At 48.0% G+C, this 17,607-nt stretch overlaps 6 protein-coding genes across 6 annotated transcripts; 3 read left to right on the top strand and 3 right to left on the bottom strand.

The window, feature by feature from the left end:
* Positions 1–480: 480 nt before the first annotated feature.
* PENARI_c001G11953 (MFS transporter) lies at positions 481–2,040 on the top strand (the record flags this gene model as incomplete). The annotated part of the gene is made up of 2 exons (XM_022627072.1): positions 481–1,703; positions 1,755–2,040. The coding sequence occupies 2 exons, from the start codon at positions 481–483 to the stop codon at positions 2,038–2,040; spliced, it is 1,509 nt and encodes a 502-aa protein (XP_022493629.1).
* A 75-nt stretch (positions 2,041–2,115) lies between these two features.
* Positions 2,116–3,476, bottom strand: PENARI_c001G05263 (iron-containing alcohol dehydrogenase; the record flags this gene model as incomplete). The annotated part of the gene is made up of 3 exons (XM_022626542.1): positions 2,116–2,487; positions 2,548–3,054; positions 3,129–3,476. 3 exons carry the CDS (start codon positions 3,474–3,476, stop codon positions 2,116–2,118), a joined length of 1,227 nt encoding a protein of 408 aa, XP_022493395.1.
* A 1,633-nt stretch (positions 3,477–5,109) lies between these two features.
* On the top strand, positions 5,110–7,300 carry PENARI_c001G06504 (uncharacterized protein; the record flags this gene model as incomplete). Its single annotated transcript, XM_022626648.1, has 3 exons — positions 5,110–5,245; positions 5,303–5,606; positions 5,662–7,300. 3 exons carry the CDS (start codon positions 5,110–5,112, stop codon positions 7,298–7,300), a joined length of 2,079 nt encoding a protein of 692 aa, XP_022493481.1.
* A 3,606-nt stretch (positions 7,301–10,906) lies between these two features.
* On the bottom strand, positions 10,907–11,893 carry PENARI_c001G12297 (5'-methylthioadenosine/S-adenosylhomocysteine nucleosidase family protein; the record flags this gene model as incomplete). Its single annotated transcript, XM_022627100.1, has 1 exon — positions 10,907–11,893. One exon carries the CDS (start codon positions 11,891–11,893, stop codon positions 10,907–10,909), a length of 987 nt encoding a protein of 328 aa, XP_022493909.1.
* Positions 11,894–13,597: 1,704 nt separating this feature from the next.
* Positions 13,598–14,816, bottom strand: PENARI_c001G03978 (uncharacterized protein; the record flags this gene model as incomplete). The annotated part of the gene is made up of 2 exons (XM_022626440.1): positions 13,598–14,072; positions 14,128–14,816. 2 exons carry the CDS (start codon positions 14,814–14,816, stop codon positions 13,598–13,600), a joined length of 1,164 nt encoding a protein of 387 aa, XP_022493126.1.
* Positions 14,817–16,090: 1,274 nt separating this feature from the next.
* On the top strand, positions 16,091–17,122 carry PENARI_c001G00893 (uncharacterized protein; the record flags this gene model as incomplete). The annotated part of the gene is made up of 1 exon (XM_022626193.1): positions 16,091–17,122. One exon carries the CDS (start codon positions 16,091–16,093, stop codon positions 17,120–17,122), a length of 1,032 nt encoding a protein of 343 aa, XP_022493601.1.
* Between the last annotated feature and the right edge of the window lie 485 nt (positions 17,123–17,607).

The following is a 17,607-nucleotide window of genomic DNA, read 5'->3' on the forward strand; positions in this document are numbered from 1 at the left end:
TCCGAAAGCGAGGCAATCGTCTATGTTCTTGATCTATAACTACGTGATGGCGATGCGGTATCGGCCCGCGGGCCGCGCGGGCCCTGCGGCAGGAAAAGTATACGTGATTGCCATCGATTGTTTCGGCCGGTCAATTAAGGTTGTTTAAGACGAATATTTAGTGAATCATGGTCCCATGCTGCTAGGCTTTGTTTCTCCAAAAAAACCATCAAAATTCGCGTTAGAGAGTCGAGAGTTTGTTGGGCATAATTTTCGACACCATCAGCATCGATACCAGCGTATCGTTTCAACATTATTCTCGCTCTTGTAGGCTCTATTCCCACTTCTTTTGCTACTTATCTTTTGCTCGTTTTCTATTCCCAAAAGCAGGAGGATTGTTGCTGGCAGTATCATCACTGGTAAGCAAAATCGCATTGAACGAAATATCGTCCAACTCTCTAATCTGACTTAGTGACACATAGCAAGAACCGAATGCCGGCCATGTCTCAGTTAGAACTCAAGGATAATGAGGCTCCTCCCTCGCCAGCATCCGACCCAGAACCCCAAACCAAACCATCAACACCCACAAAACACCAATCACCGGTCAAAGAAGCAGCCTTCATAGCAGTCGTCTGCGCCGCCCAATTAATGACCCAAGCTGGCCTCTCCCTATCCATAGCTCCGCTCCATTACATAGGCAAAACCTTCAACACACCACCTCGAGATCTGACCTGGTCCTCGGCAGCCTACAGCCTAACAGTTGGAACATTCATCCTCGTCTCCGGCAGACTGGGCGACACATACGGCCACAGACTCCTCTTCATCATTGGTTTTACCTGGTTTGGGATATGGTCCCTTCTTGGCGGTTTTGCCGTATGGTCGAATCAGATCTTCTTCGATTGTTGTCGAGCCTTCCAGGGGATTGGTCCTGCGCTGCTTTTGCCCAATGCCGTTGCTATCTTTGGGAGGACTTATGCGCCGGGCTTGAAGAAGGATATGGTTTTTTGTCTTTTTGGTGCTACTGCTCCTGGTGGATTTACGCTCGGTGCTACGTTTTGTTCGTTGCTTGCTGAGCGTGTTTGGTGGCCGTGGGGGTATTGGATTATGGGTATTGCTTGTTTTTGTTTTGCAGTTTTGGGGTTTGTGCTTATTCCTCGTGATGAGATTGAAGAGACAGAGAAGACTGAGGGCTCAACCTTTGCTCGGCTGGACGGGCTTGGTGCTATCACTGGTGTGAGCGGTCTTGTGCTGATCAACTTTGCGTGGAATCAGGCTGCAGTGGTTGGGTGGAGAGTACCATACACCTATGCTCTATTAATTGTCGGGATATTATTTCTTGTGGTGTTTACGATCGTCGAGCGAAGAGCTGCCTACCCACTTCTCCCGAGTTCAGTATTCAAGGGCGAAGTTGGCTGGGTTCTCGGCTGCATGGCGGCGGGATGGTCGAGTTTCGGGATTTTGGTCTTTTACTACTACAACTTCCTTGAAACCATCGAGCACAACAGTGGACTTTTGGTTACTGCAAAATGGGCAGGAGCCTCTGCTTCTGGTGCAACCGCCGCTGTTATAACTGGTCTTCTTTTGAGCCGGGTACCACCGAGTTTCATCATGGTTGCAGCAATGCTGGCATTCACGATCGGCTTGTCCCTTTTGGCCACTATACCGCCTGGTCAGACCTATTGGGCCAATGCATTTTTGATCATGCTAATCACTCCTTGGGGAATGTAAGTCGACAACATCATCGCAGCGAATGTTTCACAGCTAACGCATAATAGGGACATGTCTTTCCCTTCTGGGACATTGATTCTCAGCAATTCTATGCCGCGAGAGCATCAAGGAGTGGCCGGCTCACTGGTAAATACGGTTGTGAATTATTCCATAGCTCTCGGTCTCGGATATGCAGGCACAGTCGAGAGATATGTGGACCCTGATGGCTCAGATATGCTCAAGGGATATCGGGGTGCTTCTTATATCGGGGTGGGTTTAGCAGGACTTGGCTCTATTATTGCGATTTTATTCATGATCGTAACTTGGCCCAAGTCCAGAAAAGCTGTCGAGTGAGAGAGGCCATCACGTCTAGTGATTGGTTCTAATGTATGGAAAGAAAAAACTCATGCGATTCTTGCCTACTTCCCTCTAAACAACCATCTCCAAAATCTCCAACACCTGAGACTTTTCCTTCAAAGGCACCGGGTTTGTCTTGCACCACCGGTCGTGCAGACTGTTTGCCGCCAATCCATCCAATTGGTCGCGACCAACTCGGACATCACCCAGAGTCCGAGGCATTCCCAGCTCACGAATGATAGCATCTAATATATCACCTAGATCAGATGCATTGACATCAAGTGACCGTGCACGTAGCACCTGCGACACGACGGGATCTTTAATCAAGAACTGGCGCACTTTGTCCTGTTGATCCCGGTTCGCATTGTACTTGGCATTGTATTTGCACACGGCCGGCAGAAGAATACAGCTAGTCTCGCCATGACCGACACCAAGTGGGCCGAGCTAAATTCAATAGAATCATTATCATATAAATCCAAAGAGAGTTAAGGATAAGTAACATACCTGATGTCCAATGCCATGACTAGCACCCAACTCAATCGACCCGCTCGTACAAGCTGCCATAGCTTCAACTGACCCAAGCTGACATTGTAAATACGCCTCACGATCTGCATGATCCTTTTTGCAGCGTAGTAAGCCAGGAACTAACAAGCTCAATGCCCGCTGGGCCAGCTCGTCCGATGACGTCGTTGTACCCACCACAGCGCACAACGTCTCTATGCAGTGGTCAACAGCCCGCACGCCTGTACTGAGCCAAATGGAATCCGGAGTGGTTTGGGCCAGTTCTGGGTCGAGGATTACCAGCTCGGGTCCACGAATTGGTGGCTGGAAGCTGTATTTACGCTTTGAGCTGTCCTCCGTGCCACCTGCGAAGTTGGAGTACTCGCCGGCAGAGAGGGATGTTGGCACTGAGATGATAGGCACGGTTGGTGTCTTGATATCCTTTCGCTTGTTTGGACCTTCTGCGAGAGTTCCCAGTTCTTCTGGAGTGCGGATTTCATTTGCGAGGGCCTGGGGAGATGTTAACATGTTTTTTGACCTTCGACAAAGTGTTCACACAGAAGAAGAGAAAGATAGAGACTCACTAGTGCAATTATCTTCGCACCATCGGTCAAACTGCCCGCTCCAATCGTCAAGATGAGATCTGCCTGGGCGGCTCTAGCCTCCGCAGTAATCTCTAGCACCTCGGACCATAGTGTATGGCTCTTCATGCCAATTCGACGACCAACTACCTTGTCTGGGCCAAGAGTAGCAGTCAATCGTCCCAATGTTTCGGTGGTATGTGCCAAGGTCCTAGAGCAGATTACATACACGCGAGAGGCATTGAAAATGTCCTCGGTGTGGCGAGCTACAGCTGTAGGGAAAGAGACGCCGTGAGCTATTATTGGGCGTTCACGGCCCTCAAACGCTGGTCGGACAGTTTCCTGAGACATGTTGATGAACTGTTGAAAGAAAAGGTGTAATATTGAAACTGGGGGGGCGACTTAAAGAGGGCGAAGAAGGAGGCGAAGGGATGAGCTAATTGTTGAGCTGAGAATTAAGAAGACTTGAGGCTTTTCGAAATCGGCCAAAAAAGTGATCTCAAAGATGCATGTAAGAAGTAAGAACTAATAATACCAGACGGAGGTTGATTATATCATGAGTCCGTGGGGCTGCGGGGTCTTATGCTTTCATGCGTAAGTCGGGTAAGGTTTCCGGCTAACTTTCCCTTGAGAACTATATAGCCTTAGGCAATACCACAACATGTCGAGGCACTAGACATTATCGCCACGATAAGAAAAGAGTCTATAGGGATCGAAATACTTGGAGAAACTTACCCCGGGCAGACTTCTACTATTAGAAATACTTGTTAGTACTGCTAGCTTACATTCAACTTTCTCATTTTATTTTATTTTCCTCTCACCTTCCTCTCAGCCTCTTCCTCTTATCTTCCTGAAACTTTCCTATCACTTTCCTCTAGGCTTAAGAATTACCTTTGCTTCACAATAGAGTGAGGCATACACTATGATCGTCCTTGACGAGTTGGTTTTCCTATTTTCTTCGCTGTCTTCTTCGTCTCCTCATCTCATTTGTCAGCCAAATCCAAGGGTGTTTTATGTGAAGCTTACTCTGTAACTGACTAGAGCCCTTCTTCGTCTCAAGCCGTCATTATGTCTTCACAACCACATGCGATCCTTCCCAAAGAGGCAATTCGAAATGATCTCCACATGCTTCTCATTGCGCCCAACACAACCCCAGCATCAGAAGTACAGGACATCAAATACATCGGAGATGTGTCACAATGGCCCAATATCGAAAAGATGTCGCGGCCAGCATGTCTGGACGTTGACCACAAACTGTGATTGATCACCGCCTACAATCCAGTGACCTCAGAGAGGAACAGGTCTATGTCGCCAACGAGACTGGTATGCAAGTTCACTTTTCTCAAGCCATTGGCCAGATTCTTGGTGCAACCTCAAGGGCAACGAAGGCGGAAATTCGGTTTAGGACCACAAGTCAGCTGGTACCAGTTACAGCAAAACCCCAGATCTGGCTGTCACAGGGCAGCTGCCTTATTTCTCCTAGTTAGCTGCCATCTTAGCCAGCTCTTACCATACTCAGGACGGTAGGGTAGATAGTTTCATGGGTTCATTAATCCTATTCTCCCTCTTTTCTCTGAGCTTTGCTACACTGGCGATGGTGTTTCAAGACGCCTGTAGGTTGTTACTAAGCACATTGATTATGATCGGGTTTTTGACAAACTAGCTGAATTTAAATAGTCTACGCCACCAGTGCTATCTATACAGTAGATAGAACTTTGCAAGGGAGTCGAACTAGATATGCTTGTGCTGCATTAACGCTAGTCCTATCTAGGGCTGGATTAGGGTTAGCGGAAAAGTCTTGGGCAAGCGGCTCGGGCCTTTGTGATTGAGCCAATCTGAGGCTCAGTAGCTGGCCGATACTGCTGGGCTGCTCCACTAGAAAAGTAGGGGTGGTTGGCCTTCGGAACACTTCCGAAGATCAGATCCGCTTTTATCTATCTCATTCATCCTTCGGCTTTCTCGTTTTCCATCCCTTCTGCCCGCCATGGAACATCTTCGACAGACCTTTGCCCAATGCCAGAAGGAAGGCCGTCCGGCACTGGTCACCTATGTGACGGCCGGCTTCCCTCGTGTGGAGGAAACCAGGGACATTTTGCTGGGGATGCAGGCCGGAGGAGCGGGTGAGTCATTTCAACAATCGAGAACAATCATCCAAATAAACAACTAAAATTGTACAGATATTATCGAACTTGGCCTACCTTTCACCGATCCCATTGCAGACGGCCCGACCATTCAAAAATCCAATTTGAAAGCGCTAGAAAATGGCGTTACCGTCTCGTCGATGTTGGAAATGGTCCGCGATGCCCGTCACCATGGACTTAAAACACCGGTTCTCTTCATGGGCTACTATAACCCGATCTTGCGCTACGGGGAATCCAAACTCCTCGCAGATTGCAAAGAGGTGGGAGTCAATGGCTTCATCATCGTCGATCTCCCTCTGAAGGAAGCAATTCAATTCCGCAAGGACTGTACGAAAATAGGGTATGTAATTGAAAGCCTTCGGAGCTGGTGGCATATGCTGATCGTCTCAAAATAGTCTCTCCTACGTCCCTTTGATCGCACCCTCTACCACGGAGGACCGCATGAAGACGCTCTGCCAGATGGCCGACTCCTTTATCTACCTCGTTTCTCGCATGGGCGTAACCGGTGCTACTGGAACTCTCAGCACAGAGCTCCCTACTCTTATTAAGCGCGTTAAGGAGCTCTCGGGCAATGTCCCTGTGGCGGTTGGCTTTGGTATTAGCACTCGCGAGCATTTCCTGAGCGTGACCTCTATCGCTGATGGCGCCGTTATTGGCAGTCAAGTGATTACGGTCCTAAGTGATGCCCCAGCTGGCCAAGCCGCTCAAATTATTGAGGACTATTGCTCGCAGATCACGGAGAGAAAGGTCGATCGGGGTACATTGATCACTACAGCTCCTCACGCGCCAGAGACAATTGCACCCAGCCTGGCTGTCGAGGAAGCTACTACTACTGATAACTCCGGCCGGTTTGGTACCTTTGGTGGTCAGTATGCCCCGGAGGCCTTGATCACTTGTCTTGATGAATTGAATGCCAGCTTCCAAACTGCTCTCAACGATCCGACTTTCTGGGCCGAGTTCAAATCATACTATCCCTACATGGGCCGTCCATCCAGCTTGCATCTAGCTCAGCGGCTGACCGAGCATGCTGGCGGAGCGAACATCTGGCTCAAGCGAGAGGACTTGAATCACACGGGATCCCACAAGATCAATAATGCCTTGGGTCAAATCCTCCTTGCTCGTCGACTTGGTAAAACGGAGATTATTGCCGAGACGGGAGCAGGCCAACACGGCGTTGCCACCGCCACCGTCTGCGCTAAATTCGGCATGAAATGTACCATTTACATGGGTGCGGAGGATGTGCGTCGACAGGCATTGAACGTCTTCCGGATTCGCTTATTGGGTGCAACCGTTATCCCCGTCGAATCGGGATCGCGTACCCTCCGGGATGCAGTCAACGAAGCTTTCCGCGCGTGGATTGTTCGTCTGGACACTACGCATTATATTATTGGCTCTGCGTTTGGACCTCATCCATTCCCGACTATTGTTCGCACGTTCCAGTGTGTGATCGGAGAGGAAACCAAGAGCCAGCTACGAGACCTTGGCAAGAGCCCCGACGCCGTGGTTGCTTGTGTAGGAGGTGGCTCGAACGCGACGGGAATGTTCTATCCCTTCTCTGATGATCCCTCTGTTCAGCTAGTTGGTGTGGAAGCTAGTGGGGATGGCCTAGACACGACGCGACATTCAGCCACACTAAGTGGCGGCTCTGTGGGAGTCCTGCATGGTGTTCGGACCTATATTCTACAGGATGAACATGGCCAGATCTCCAACACTCATTCCGTTTCCGCAGGACTCGACTACCCTGGAGTCGGACCGGAGCTAGCGCATTGGAAGGAGAGCAACCGGGCGACATTCCTGTCAGCCACTGATGCACAGGCTTTCCAGGGCTTCCGATTGTTAAGTCAGCTTGAAGGTATTATCCCCGCATTGGAGACCTCTCACGCGGTGTGGGGTGCTATCGAGACCGCTAAGAAGCTGGGACCCAAGAAGGATATCGTCGTGTGCTTGAGTGGTCGTGGAGATAAAGACGTGCAAAGTGTTGCAGATGAGTTACCTAATATTGGGCCTCAGATCGGCTGGGATTTGCGGTTCTGATTGTTGATATTCTTTGTCTCGAGTAGGCTCGAGCTTGGCTACTAGCTTCAAGAGGTAGGTTGGTACATTCACGTATACAATCAAACTCCATAGCACGAATACCAAGTTACTGTGGATGCATTGTCGTTCGACATTATTTTCTGTTTCGAGCATGATTGTAGGAGTTTTGTGCTCTGATATGTTTGCATGTCAATTTCAAACTCGGCCTTGAACTTTAAATCACTTGACCTGACAACTTTGTCGTCATTTCCATCTTCACCTCGATCGAACATCATTACGTTTTCTCATTTCCTACAGTCGTACGCCATAAGTCCTTTCAAACTCCCACTAATTAACCCACAATTCTTGACCGACTACAACCCTAGGCAGTCGAAAACGGGCAAAAAAAAAGCGGTGGAAAAAGAGAGGCAGAAGTAAGGCAAAAAAAAAAAAAAAAAACGCTCTGAGGCTTTCCTGTAGTGACTGAGTACCTTCGCAATATCACAAAGGATCTAAATCTTGTACAAAGCAATGCCTGGAAGTGGTGAGAAGAAGAGTTGTATGCCCAGAAGCAGCCAGGGGACAATCGCTATCGCTTGGTCTCCTGCGTTAGGAAGGTGTTTAAAGAAATTATCTCATAAATTCCTAACCAAGCAAAATGATAATACGTATAGTTGAGCACCGATCGACATATGTAATTACTCGTTATGGTGACAATTCGACTGTCGGCCTACTACTGACGATTTTGGTACGACAGCGCCGAAGTATTTGAAACACTCAGGAACCCACTTACATTCCTAGTTTGCAAAAGGGGGAGCGACGTGGAAGAATGGCTCTTGATATGTCCGTTGATCGCTAGGGTATTGATTCTCGACACCAACCGGAGATTGTTTATTGGCCTTGGAAGACCGCAGTGTCTCAGTACTGCGCCCGATCTAGTTTGAGATCCTTGCATGAAGGAATTAGCGCGTTTTTGAACGGAGACTTACAGTCGGTAGCGAAATCAGCTTCCACCCCAAGCATTGCTTTTCTATTCTGCGGCCCCGTTGCCAAGCCACTAGTGCAAAACAACTATTTGCCATACCTAGAAGAGAACTCAACGTTCTAGTACAGTATGGTCTAATGACAATGACTCATTGGACTTTAGGTTAACTGACCACCAAATTCAGTGAAGTCACGAAGCGGTGACGTTCAAGTGATTAGCGCATTAAGGTCTTGTGTTCAGGATAATATATGCTATGAGCATGAATATATAATCATATAGGAAGACCAATCTACACTTAAGTTAACATTTATTTCAATTTCATCTCCTCTTTGAAACTTTGTACTCGCCCATCCATCTGTCCCATTTGCTAGCGCCATTCGCGCGGCATCGCTGACGACCTTCGGATAGTGGCATCATTTTTTTGATCATATAAGTATATTTGTAACTCCTTGAACGTAGGAGATGTACTATCATGTCCCTTTTTGGATCATTCGCCAAGGCCGCTCGGATAACTCTCGGTGTAATTTTCGGTTCAACTCCTCCTCGATCTAGGAGGTATTCGATGATGTCTGAACCATCCCATGTGTTCCCTGCGGCTGATTTCATCACCGTACTCGTGATCTTGATGGCGTTTCCTTTTTGATCCAGAAGAAGTTTAATGATAGAGAACCCGCTCCCTGTATTTTCTGCAGCTTTTTGCAATATCTTCTCGGTGATCCTGATTTCGTGCCCTCTTCGAGCTAGGAGAAGTTGGAAGCCCCCTTGCTTTGTTCTCAACGGATTTTTGAATTACATCATCAGTGATAATAACTTCATCTCCTCTTTGGTCAAGTAGGAGACATATGACTGTGTCTCCTATGAGTTGATCTGCTGCGGCTTCGTGCAAGACGTTGGTGATATTGATCTCTGGATCCCTTAAAAGCACACCCGCAACATGTTCCAATCCCCACCTCGTTGCCCAAAAGATTGGCTGTTTCTCATGAGTAAACAGGCTGCACAAGTGCGAATATTGCGTTTCCACAAAACGAGCCCACTTATATAGCTGTTTCCTTTCACACAAGTTTGCCGCCATATGGAGGATCTCAATCGCCAAGCTTCTTGCCTTTCGCACATGTTCAATCCAAAAAGTTGCAGAATATTCTAGCAGCACATTGCTCTTCACAAAGGCTAGTTTGTCCTTAGATAGATGATCGTAGTTTCCCTGGACAATGTTGAGATCTAGGTAGGTCACGCATATTTTTGAAAAGATTTGGTGAGCCTCATGGAGATTCAAGGATTTTCGCCATCCAATGTGCTGTGGCGGCTCGCTCTCCCTTGTGATGAGGAATTCTTTCGCTGTCTGATGGATGAGGTAGATCTTCGAATTATTGATAAAGATAAAGAGGCCACATAAATGTCGAAGGTTCTTATCCAACAGAAGTGGATCTAGGCTAGCCTGTGCTGTAGTTCGTGCTTGCGGACAAGTGGCAATACCTAACGCCATTGCCATTTCCCATGTTGTTAGAGGACGCCGTGCACCGACAATGAGTCGGAATATCTTTTTCACCATATCCACTTTGCCAGAAGGAACTCGACTAAGGATCTTTTCATATGCCGCATCCACGGAAGGAGGTATGAGTGGAATTTTTTCTTCTTTATGTCGAAAGCTATACTTGAAAGTTTTGCGGATGTCGTTAATGGCTAGGTGTAGCCAGAGATACGTACGGTGTTCCATTTGAAGAAGCTGATATTCAAGTCGCTGATGAATATCCGGTGACAGTGGTATTGTTTCAGCTAGCTCTCTCACCCGAATTTTCACGACCAGGTCAATCTCCTCATGAATTCGCTCATTTTCTTCCTCCCCCTGAAGGTGTATATGTAGGAGAAAATTGGTCATTTCTTGAAAACGATCCTGTATATAGTCGTAGGGACGACTGGTGACTAGGAATTTCAGAAAAGTATCTATCGGTGATAAAGATGGCTCGCGATAAAAGAGTTGAAGCTTCTCAATTAATCGGCCCTGATCCGTTTCACGGCATTCGTCAAGCGCATCGAATATACAAATCGTCTTGTGTGATGCGTTAGCTGATACGGCCGTGATAAAGACGCGCCAAAGCTCCTCCACCTCATGTCGGAGCTTCTCTCCGTTCTTCTCCCAGGACGGTAAAGCATGATATAATAGGTCAGGCCGCTGGCTGAAGAGCTGATGTAGTATCGAACATAGTGCTGTGTCGAGACGGCTCTGTTCGTGGTTGTCTTTGAAGAAAAAGAAACATACTGTCACTCCTGGACTAGAAGTTTGCAAGTGGTCGTCGATGATCGATCTGGCTAGTACAGACTTTCCGCAGCCTGGATCAGCTGACACCAAGAGAAGATCATCGCAATAGCTCTCTAACCAACGGAGATATTTCTCGCTCTTAAAAACCCATTGACAAGTTCCTTCTACTCGTCTTGGATTGATGTTTTTCTGCTCCTCGTAATTCGCGACTTTGAAAACTTGGTGACAACGCTGTTGCTTATCTGTGAGAGACCTTTTTTGGATTTCATTATGATACTCTTGTTGTCGATCATAGACATGGTGTAGCTGTTGATTGATGCCTTTCATTTCTTCCTTTAGCGCCCCTGCGTAGTGCTGTCTTAGTAATATGTTTAACATGAACTAGTTATAGATTGTACACACCGCAGATATCTACCACTAAGCTCTCTTGCGACACAGAGCCCGTCGGAAGATACCCTAGCAGGTCTTTAGCGTACGATGCCGCTACCAAGGCCGCATATCCTTGCCACTGTTTGTTCTTATGCGTATCGGCGTAATCACAAACACCGCGGATGACAATACAAGGGAAGTCCATCATCAAGCCAGCTGCCTCCATCTCAAAGCACAATGCCCCAGTGTCCTGTCTAAGCTGCTCGCGTGTAGATCCATCCTTAATAACTGCATTTCCAGATGCGATGATGCCGTAGTGCGGTTGTGGATCACTAGTCTCGCGTTCACTGCGTATCTCTTCCCATTCTATAGGGCACCCATCACACGTACTCGCAGTCGTAGGATGACAGTGTTCTAATTTGAATAGTCGGTCCTGTTGTGGTCGGTCGAAACTTTTCCGAGTGCGTGCGTTTCTGCCGATCGCATTGAGAAGATACTCGGGGTAGTGAGGATCATCCGTTAGCTCAGCGGCCCTTATTAAGTTAACGGCTGTAAGAAGGGCCCTAGGAGGGCTGTTCAAAGAGCTAGTGCGGCGAAATTCTCCTCCGGCCACGACCTTCCCCATATCATATTGAATCACGCCTCCGCAGGTATTCTCTGGGTAGCTAATCACAACATCCCCAAGCCGGATGTCATGAGCGGCTGACGGAATTCCACCACCAACTCCAACCATCAACCCAATCCGGAGAGATTTCGAAAATGTGCGAATCATATTGTTTGCGACAGTTGTGGCTGACGTAGTTCCATATTGACCGCCCGGGAGGCAGGCGATCACGACGTAGTGCTTACCAATTCGACCTAATATATAGGTGTTTGAGTCGCTTGGATCTTGCACATCAAGAATGCCAAAACCTTCATCCAGCATCTCCTTAGCTGCGGCAACCTCTATTGGTAGGGCGCATATCCAACCGATCTGGAACTTTTCTCGTGGGGGACACGGCATTTTCAGGACCCCGTCCATTCTGGATAGAATTTAGCTTGGTATAAAGCAGTAAGTTTTGGAATGCCAAATGTCAGCAGTAGGGGGTTGAGCAGAGTGTCATGTCGTAAGAGAGAAGAAAAGAACCCCTCTCGGCCCCCAAAGCTCAGCCTCTTGGTAAACAATAAGGACAGTAGTGGGGGCGGCAAGAGACAAGCTGCTATTGGCTGTGGGGTTAAGCCACCATAAACCGACGAGCGACCCCCAGAGTGCACCTAATAATTGCTATGACTGGGAAGCTCGCGTCACTCGGACGGGCCAGTGACTTTGAAATCCCATTGCAGTCTGCGGAGTTCATCGATCGCACTATCCCTAATGTAGTGTAACACCGTCTGTTAGATCTTGAGGCCCCTCACACACTCGCGTCTTTCGCCCAATCTTCGCGCCCAAATAGACCCAAAACAATTCCCGCTTCGTTGATCCCTGATTTTCAACCGAGAATCTCAGGACTTATTCGAGAGGGACATGTGACCTGAAATGAGATTTAGAATATGCACCTGTGCATGGTAGCCCGGGGCGCAGAGGGTTCTCTCAGGCTGTGAGGTGGGCTATGTTGTAAGAAGGATAACCGGATGTCTAGGGTCAAATACCAAGTAATACCTTGAAAAGGCACTAGTATGTTAATCTGTGGTGAATAAAAAATAGCACTAGCATCTTGGCAATGGGCCCGGGGGAAAAAAGTGCTTGTCTATGGTGGGAAGCTATTTTCGCCAGTAACTGTAGCGGGGGCACTGTAGGCAATTCGTGATATCACAGCCGATTATTCCCATTAGATCTCCACTTTTGTTGAATTGGTCCGCCGCCGTCTCCTTTGCAAGCTGAGGCGCACTGGGATTCAAAAGATCCGTTTGCAGACAAACAAAATCTAGGTCTCTAGTTTACTTGCTTGGGTAGGAATCTAGGTTGCCTTAATAGATATAGTTTGATACCCTTTATCCAGGTCAACTAAAAACATCAATAACGCCAGACTTTGACAAAACGCTTGGCCTTTATACACTTCAAGATGTAGTCATCGTTGGTGTGCTACGAAACGAAATCAATGCCACGGTAGATTATACGATAGATATGCAAAAAGCAAAGCATAAAACATACAACAGTAAGGATTCGCTAGTGGTCACCCACCTAACTACTAACTTACCGGCGTGTGGCTTAAGTACGGCTGAGCGGACGGGAAGCCCTGTTCTCCACACCCTGTGGTCGTATGTACTAAATATTATATCTAAGGGAATGAAATAGAACATTGACTTACATAAGGCTGTATAGATCAGACCAAACTTCTTAGCGGTGTGTGGCCTATGCGCAGCCAGTAGTCGGATGAGTATCGCCCGGGTAAAAAGCAGGTGAGAAGGGTGATGGGCAACAGACAGGGTGAGAATGCGGGTGAGAATTACCCGAGTCGCACAACTATCGCACTGACCTCTCAGCTGATACACAGTATAAGTTTATTAGATGCCGTGACTAGGCGTTGCCAAAACCCGTTAAGACCAGCTTGTCCGAGGCAGCTGCCAATGGACTTTACCTGCATATCTAATAAGCGGAGAATCTATGCATTTTAAAGAGTTTCGAGGTATGTTGTCAATTGTAGGCGGACAGCAATTAAAGCAAGTAATTGATAAAAATACATCCATATCGCTATTCCATAAACGATCTCCTACTGAACGAGTCTGCTTATGCCTTGTAGGACAGGATATAGCGCCCGCCGTCATACTCTGTGACTGTGTAGTATTCCTTTCTCACCGGGTTGTAGCTCAGATCCTCATTGCCGGCCATGAACCAACCAGGATATTCTTTTGCCGTCTTGCCCTCCTCCCAGGTGAACAGGTCGCCAGCCTTAGGGTCACGACCATTGCTGCGTGAGAGATAGAACTTCCCATCATAAGAGACACCGCCCTGCATCTTAAGAATATCGACGCAATGAGCCCAGCTGGCAGTAGCCAGGCCCTTAGCGTTGGTGCGCAGTCGGCGGGTCGTCGAGTCCAACTCGTACTTGACCAATCGGATAGGAACAGGATCCTTGTTCTTGTCGACTTCGCCATCGCGGACGAATTCGCCGACCAGGAGAGTATCGGGCGAGTCGCTGCGGTCGAGGGAAATCCAAGAGAAGCGGAAGGGAGAGTCCGCTCCAGGGGTCCATTTATACCAGCTATACCCGTTTGTTAGAAATCTTGCTCAAAGCCTCCAACATTAATCCTACTCACCGGACTTGGGGAAGAACATATTGATATCCATCCGCAGAATATCCCTTTCCATTGTCCATCTTCCCGACACCATCCGCAATCTCAACTTCCCAGATATTGTCAAGATTGAAAGCGCGGATGCCGTTATTGGTATCGACAACGTACAACAAATTGCCGTACCACATAATCCCTCCAGCATGGATGGCAATAGACTTGAAGTCATCGTCGGCGCTCGGGTAGACAAGAAGGACATGGCGGTATTTGTGTGTCTTGCGATCAACAAAGCTGACGCGCACGCTGTCTCCAGTCTGGTACCAGCTCACGATCCACGCCTCATGGTCATTCCAGTCACCTTTGCCGAGTGCATCGGCGGAACTGGTAATCCCCTGCGGCGTCCACTTGGTAGTCTTGTAGTCCCCTGAGTTCCAGGCCCATGCCTCTGACGGAGATCCGCTACCAACTGGAGGGGATCCTTTGTTTAGAGCACGGTTGGCGGAGTTTAGGACAGCCGAGACGCTGACATTCTTTCCCGCGCCTTCGAAGTGCTTAGCGAGTGCGGCCAGATGAGAGTTGTCAGCGGATTCTTGGAGAGTGAAATCCTTCGCGTCGATGACATTTTTATTCATGCAGTAGCGAGAGTCTGCTGCAAAGGCGGGCAAAGAAAAAGAAATGAGAGCAGCAGTCAACTGAAAAAGTGAAGAGTAGCGCATTTTGCATGTGTGTTTTGTGTATGCTTGAATAATGAATATCGATTCTTTTAAATGAGCGGATTCCGAACATTAAATACACAGCCGCGGCGACGTCTGGGACTAAGTGAAGCGAGCGACAATCTCTTTGCTATTACGAGCCTCTAGCAATGTCACATCCCTTTCTATGTACCCAATGTAGTAATATGTCGCATTTAGATGGGGATCATCGGCAATACGAGGCTTGGCAAACGACCATGGCCAGGCGGGAATCCCAAAATAGCGCCCTAACGTTACAATGTGCTCGTGAAGATCTTAAGCGGCGACAATAGCTCCTTGGCAGCTCGGGTGAAATGTGGGGGGGCCTCGTATAGCGGCACAACCAAGCTGCACCTCGGTGATTGTTTGGATGGGAAACAAACAGGAACAAGTCGAGTGTCTTCTGGGCTGGTGAATCATATAGAGGGAGCTCTTGGTATTCCAAATGATCAGCCCGAAGTGGGGTCTTAGGCGTCTCAGCCTCATCTAAGCCCCAAGTAGAGATGACTGTGAAAGAACGCGTAAATTAAAGGCCTCAGAGCATCCTCTAAAGCCTCTAACTAATCGGCGCAATCCTTTCTGCGTGATCGCATTTGGTTCCGAGATCTACTCCGCGACCGACAATATGAATGGTAACTTGACAAATTATAAGCTTCGAAGAACACACGCGAAATCGAGGAACGGCTGTCTTAGATGTAAGCAACGGCGAAAGAAGGTAGATCTCTTTTAGCACAAATCTGTCCAACATATTTTGATCATATCTCTAGTGCGACGAGTTGAGACCGAACTGCTCCAGATGTGCCAAGCGCATGTACAATTGTGAATACCAGGGCCCTCGATCTGCATTTCCGGGCGATCACCTCTCAGTTTCTGGCCCTTCGCCGCGTGGCTCTCCAACTTCTCTGTTTCCTTCTCCGAGTACCATTATAAACTCTGAAACACTATTGTTGAATTCGGACTTCCCCAGTAATCTCGACGCGACGGAACTTGACCTCTTGAGTCACTATCTCACGCACACTAGTCGGACTATACCTTTCGACGATCTTGATCACCACGCACTTTCCGTGGGAATGCCAAATATCGCTTTCAGGAGCAGGCCTGTCATGTCGTCCCTGATAGCCTTGGCAGCAGCATGCAAATGTCATGATCTAGTCACGCCCAATACGTCACTGGACGAGCATACCGTAATGAAGTTCCGGGAGCTACTTATGCTTGCTGATCGCCATCACAGGAGCTCTCTTCAACACATTCAAGTAGCTATGTCATATTCAGATTGTTATGACAACATTCTCACAAATGCGGCACTTATGGTTCTGTATGCTTCTGCCAGTCACTCTATCAGAGTACATTTGGCTATCACAGCGAAGCGAAGTGGCCAGGAATTGCCGAATGAAGTGCTTCCACAGCACTCACAGTGGATCTCATTTACTCGCGCAGCTCATATGGCATCCACCGCAATACTCGATGGCATAGTCGATAGTATGACCAGTAGTCAGACAAATACAGACACACCAAGCCCGACGATCCACACACCAAGATTGCCGAGCCCGGTTTCAAATCGCACAATTGTCTTGTCGCCACAGGACGGCCCGTCTGAAAGCACGAAGCGCCTATTTCTTCCCCTGGTCATCAGTACATATACTAAAGCCCTCGAATCCCTACGCGGAAAAGTCGAGTCTACAGTGGCTTCTTTTGAAAGACTAGAAGATTCCCCTTGCGGGCATCTATTGCTCGACGCTTGCTTGGAAACTTTGTCTATCCTTGAAACATGTGCATTGGAAGCTCTGTCTACAAAGAAGACTGATAAGAAGCATGATGGTGCCAAATCTGAGCCCTTTCTATTAGAGCACATTCAAAAAGTCTCGCCCTGGATTGGAGAATACATGGTCAGTGTCACTTCAATGACATCGCCGAAAGCACTACGACGGATCATAATGTCTTTTTTAAACAAAGCGCCGGCCAAGTTTCTCAGCCTTGTCCAGTCAATGCTCGATTCGACATTCGCAGACGTTGGCGCTGCGGATATGATGACGCCCGACTCGCCGGGCACCGATGTCCCTTTACTTGGTTTGACGCGCCTATTAGCTATGGACATCTTTGCCCATTGGCTGGTGCTTGTCATGCTATTAGATGGCGTGTGGTGGATTGGCAGTATTGGACAGTGGGAGCTGGGGCAAGTTATTGCTTTGATGAAAACTCAGGGCTCGCTTCACCGGTCAATGGATACTAGAGAGACTTGGTGGCCAGAAACTATGCATCGTGTAAAGCTGGAGCTTACTCCCAATATCTAGAAGTGCGAGATTTTGACCCAGCCTCGGTCATACACTGACTGGATCAAATTGATATAAAGATATACCATTGCCTTGTGTATATTGTGAGGATCGGATAGTGCCCGTTTCTGGTTTTATTCTTGGTGCTGTATGTATCCTCGATCACTGATCCCGATTCATGAGATCTATATATTCTTTTCCCAGAGCCATAGGCTCGAAATATGCTGAAACATATGTGATTTCTGCCATTCATAGTCCGTGGGCATTGATTGATCGTGATAAACACGATATGCAGGGTCCAATGTGGGGGGGGAATACGCTCGGAGCGGATGGCGGATCGGATACGCAAGGCTAAAAATGTAAGCTGACCACCTAACTAGTTTGGTTTAGATAGAAGTCGTATTATTAATACGCTCGAGCCAAGGCGCCCAATACGACATACCTTCTTTATACTTGCCGACACTGCTTAGTTTGAGTTGATTGAACCTCTATTCATCTCTAGAGAT

This window comes from Penicillium arizonense, assembly GCF_001773325.1.
Source record: "Penicillium arizonense strain CBS 141311 chromosome Unknown PENARI_contig001, whole genome shotgun sequence".
NCBI classification, from domain to species: Eukaryota; Fungi; Ascomycota; class Eurotiomycetes; order Eurotiales; family Aspergillaceae; genus Penicillium; species Penicillium arizonense.